This window comes from Merops nubicus, unplaced genomic scaffold, assembly GCF_000691845.1.
Source record: "Merops nubicus isolate BGI_N331 unplaced genomic scaffold, ASM69184v1 scaffold13859, whole genome shotgun sequence".
Taxonomy (NCBI): domain Eukaryota; kingdom Metazoa; phylum Chordata; class Aves; order Coraciiformes; family Meropidae; genus Merops; species Merops nubicus.
Window position 1 is genome coordinate 8,186 of NW_008633328.1, and position 2,914 is coordinate 11,099.

At 56.0% G+C, this 2,914-nt stretch overlaps 1 protein-coding gene across 1 annotated transcript in view; it reads left to right on the plus strand.

Moving 5' to 3' along the window:
- The first annotated feature begins 241 nt into the window (after window positions 1-241).
- LOC103780538 (monocarboxylate transporter 3) overlaps window positions 242-2,914 on the plus strand; it is a 4,885-nt gene continuing 2,212 nt past the window's right edge. The window contains exons 1-3 of the mRNA XM_008948227.1: window positions 242-513; window positions 940-1,083; window positions 1,631-2,494. Of these exons, the coding sequence (XP_008946475.1) occupies window positions 285-513; window positions 940-1,083; window positions 1,631-2,494 (1,237 nt within the window). The 5' untranslated portion in view covers window positions 242-284. The remainder of the gene's footprint in view (window positions 514-939; window positions 1,084-1,630; window positions 2,495-2,914) is intronic.

The window sequence follows — 2,914 nt, forward strand, 5'->3', positions numbered from 1 at the left end:
GCCAGGGGTTCTAGAGCTGTTTGCTGCCCCAAGCTCAGGTGCCCCTTCCCACCTTGTGCCCTGGAGCCACCCTGCCTTGCCTGGTGGGATGAAGGTGTAGAGGGATGAGGTGGTTCCTCCATCAAGGCTCTGGGAGCTCGGAGGTGGTGGGCACGGACAGAAACCTTGTAGTAAACCTTTGCCTGCTCTTCTCTTCTTGCAGCCCCTGGAGATTTCTCTGTCCTCCTGCCTCTCTCCGCTGCCCCATCTCCTCCCGGCCTGCTTGTCCCCTCCCAGGCTAGACGATGGGGAGACGGGACCCAGAGGAGGGGCAGCTCCCCGCCCCCGTGAAGCCCCCGGATGGTGGCTGGGGCTGGATCGTGCTCTTCGGCTGCTTCATCATCACTGGCTTCTCCTATGCCTTCCCCAAAGCCGTCAGTGTCTACTTCAAGGAGCTGATGAAAGATTTCCACGTGGGTTACAGTGACACGGCCTGGATCTCCTCCATCATGCTCGCCATGCTCTACGGGACAGGTGATGCTTGGGGACACTTCTCCCTCCCAGCTCGTGCCTTCTTCTGCTCATGGATTAACATGCAGAACACAATTGTCCCACCACTTCTCTTCTAGATGTATGCTGCCTTTCATGGCAGTGGTTCCTCTGCCCCAGGAGACCTCAGGGGTCACCCCAGCTGCCTCTCAGATGGTTGGCACGGGGTTTGTTCCCATTGCTGAAGTGCTGCCCCAACCCCCTCTTGCTCCCAGTAACAGGGGGCTGAAGGCAAGGCAAAAACAGAGGTCTCCACACCACAGCCTCTCTCCCTTGGCTGGGCCAATTAAGGATCTCCACCCTTAATTAGAGTTTTATCTTCCCCCCGTGTCCTGCTTGGGCTGGCTGCCCCTTCTCGGCTGTCTTGTCCCCTCCTGGTCTCTTACCCTCATCTCCTCCGTTTCCTCCCAGGACCAGTCTGCAGCATCATGGTGAACCAGTTTGGCTGCCGGCCCGTGATGCTCATTGGTGGGCTGCTAGCTTCTGCTGGGATGATTCTGGCATCATTTACCACCAACATCATCGAGCTTTATCTGACAGCTGGCGTGCTGACAGGTGAGAGCCCCAGCAGTTCAGGGGACACAGAATTATCTAGGGAAGAGCCAAGACCACGTTGGACCTCCCTTTAGCATCACCATGTCTGGCATCACCATCACCTAGCTGGACCTGCTCACAGGAGGCATCTAGACCTGAATGTGGCACCTGTGGGTGCTGCACCTCCTGGATCTCCACAGGCTGGGGCTGTGGGGAGGGGAGAAGGCCAGAAGAAATGTAAATGATACTCTGTGGTGATGGCAATGGGGGTGGCATCGGTGTGCAGGGGTTGGGGAGAGGGGCAGTGCCACTGTTTCAGGCACAGCTCCTGGCTCATTGTGGCCATGGTTACCTGATCCAAATACACTTCATGTGTTGGGCTGGTTTAGCCCATCTTCTCTGGGGGCAACCCACCAACGTGAAGGAGCACGAAGCTTGTGAGGAACCCATGGATCCCACCATGGGACTAGACCACGAGGATAGTCTGAGGGGAGTTTTCAACCTGTTGCAAGTCTCATCTCACGCTCTTGCACTCCTTGTCTCCCTCCTGGCTCTCACCCTGATGCAGGTCTCGGTATGGCATTGAACTTCCAGCCCTCCCTGATCATGTTGGGCACCTACTTCGACAAGCGTCGGCCTCTTGCCAACGGGCTGGCAGCTGCTGGGAGCCCTGTCTTCCTCTCTGCCCTGTCTCCACTGGGGCAAGTGCTGCTGGAGAAGTTTGGTTGGCGAGGGGGGTTCCTTATCATGGGGGGCCTTCTGCTTAACTGCTGCACTTGCGGGGCAGTCATGAGACCCCTGGATATGGGCATGAAGAGGAAGATGGAGAAGACTCAGGACAAATACGAAGCCAAGGAGATGCTGCCCATAGGAGGGAAATCAGAGGAGGGAATCAGCACCACCGATGGAACCAAGAAAGCCAAGAAAGCCAAGAAGAAGCCCAAGAAAGGAAAGAAGCTCCTGGATTTTAGCATCTTTTCCAACCGAGGGTTTATCATTTACACCATTTCCAAGTTCATCCTGGTCTTGGGTCTCTTTGTGCCCCCCATATTGCTGGTCAACTACGCCAAGGACACGGGGGTACCAGACACAGAGGCTGCGTTCTTGCTCTCCATCATTGGTTTCATAGACATCTTTGCTCGGCCAGCCTGTGGCATGGTGGCAGGGTTGAAGTGGGTCCGTCCTCACGTGTCCTACCTCTTCAGCTTCTCCATGCTCTTCAACGGCTTGACAGACATCTGCAGTGCCAGGGCCAGCAACTACACGGGGCTGGTCATCTTCTGTGTCTTTTTTGGCATCTCTTATGGCATGGTGGGGGCACTGCAGTTCGAGGTGCTGATGGCCATCGTTGGCTCCCAGAAGTTCTCCAGCGCCATTGGGTTGGTCCTCCTCATCGAGGCTTTCGCCGTGCTCATCGGTCCACCCTCTGCAGGTAGGTCTCTCGTGGCAAAGCACAGGTGATTCCTCTGGCTGCCACACCACGGGCTGGCAGCTGTTGGCCGTGGGGCACTGTCCTTGAAGAAGGACCCTGTTCCTCAACTTCAGATTTCCTCTGGAAGCTGAGATTTGAAGCGAGAGCTCCCAGCCTCACTCTATGCACCACAGTAGGGAATCTGAGCGGGGTTAGAAGATGGCAAGTGACATTTCTCTCTCTGCTTTGCTCAGAGACCTGGGCGATGGCAGGCACACAGAGCTTTCCACAGTGGCATAACTTCAGTGTCCCTCAGTCCTGAGCAGTAGACCTCTCTTTCCTTCTAGGATCCAGTTCTCTGCCTTCACTACAAACGTTGCATAAAACCACATCATGGGTAGGGTCTGGCACGTGCTACAGGCAAACCCTTGAGAGTCTTCA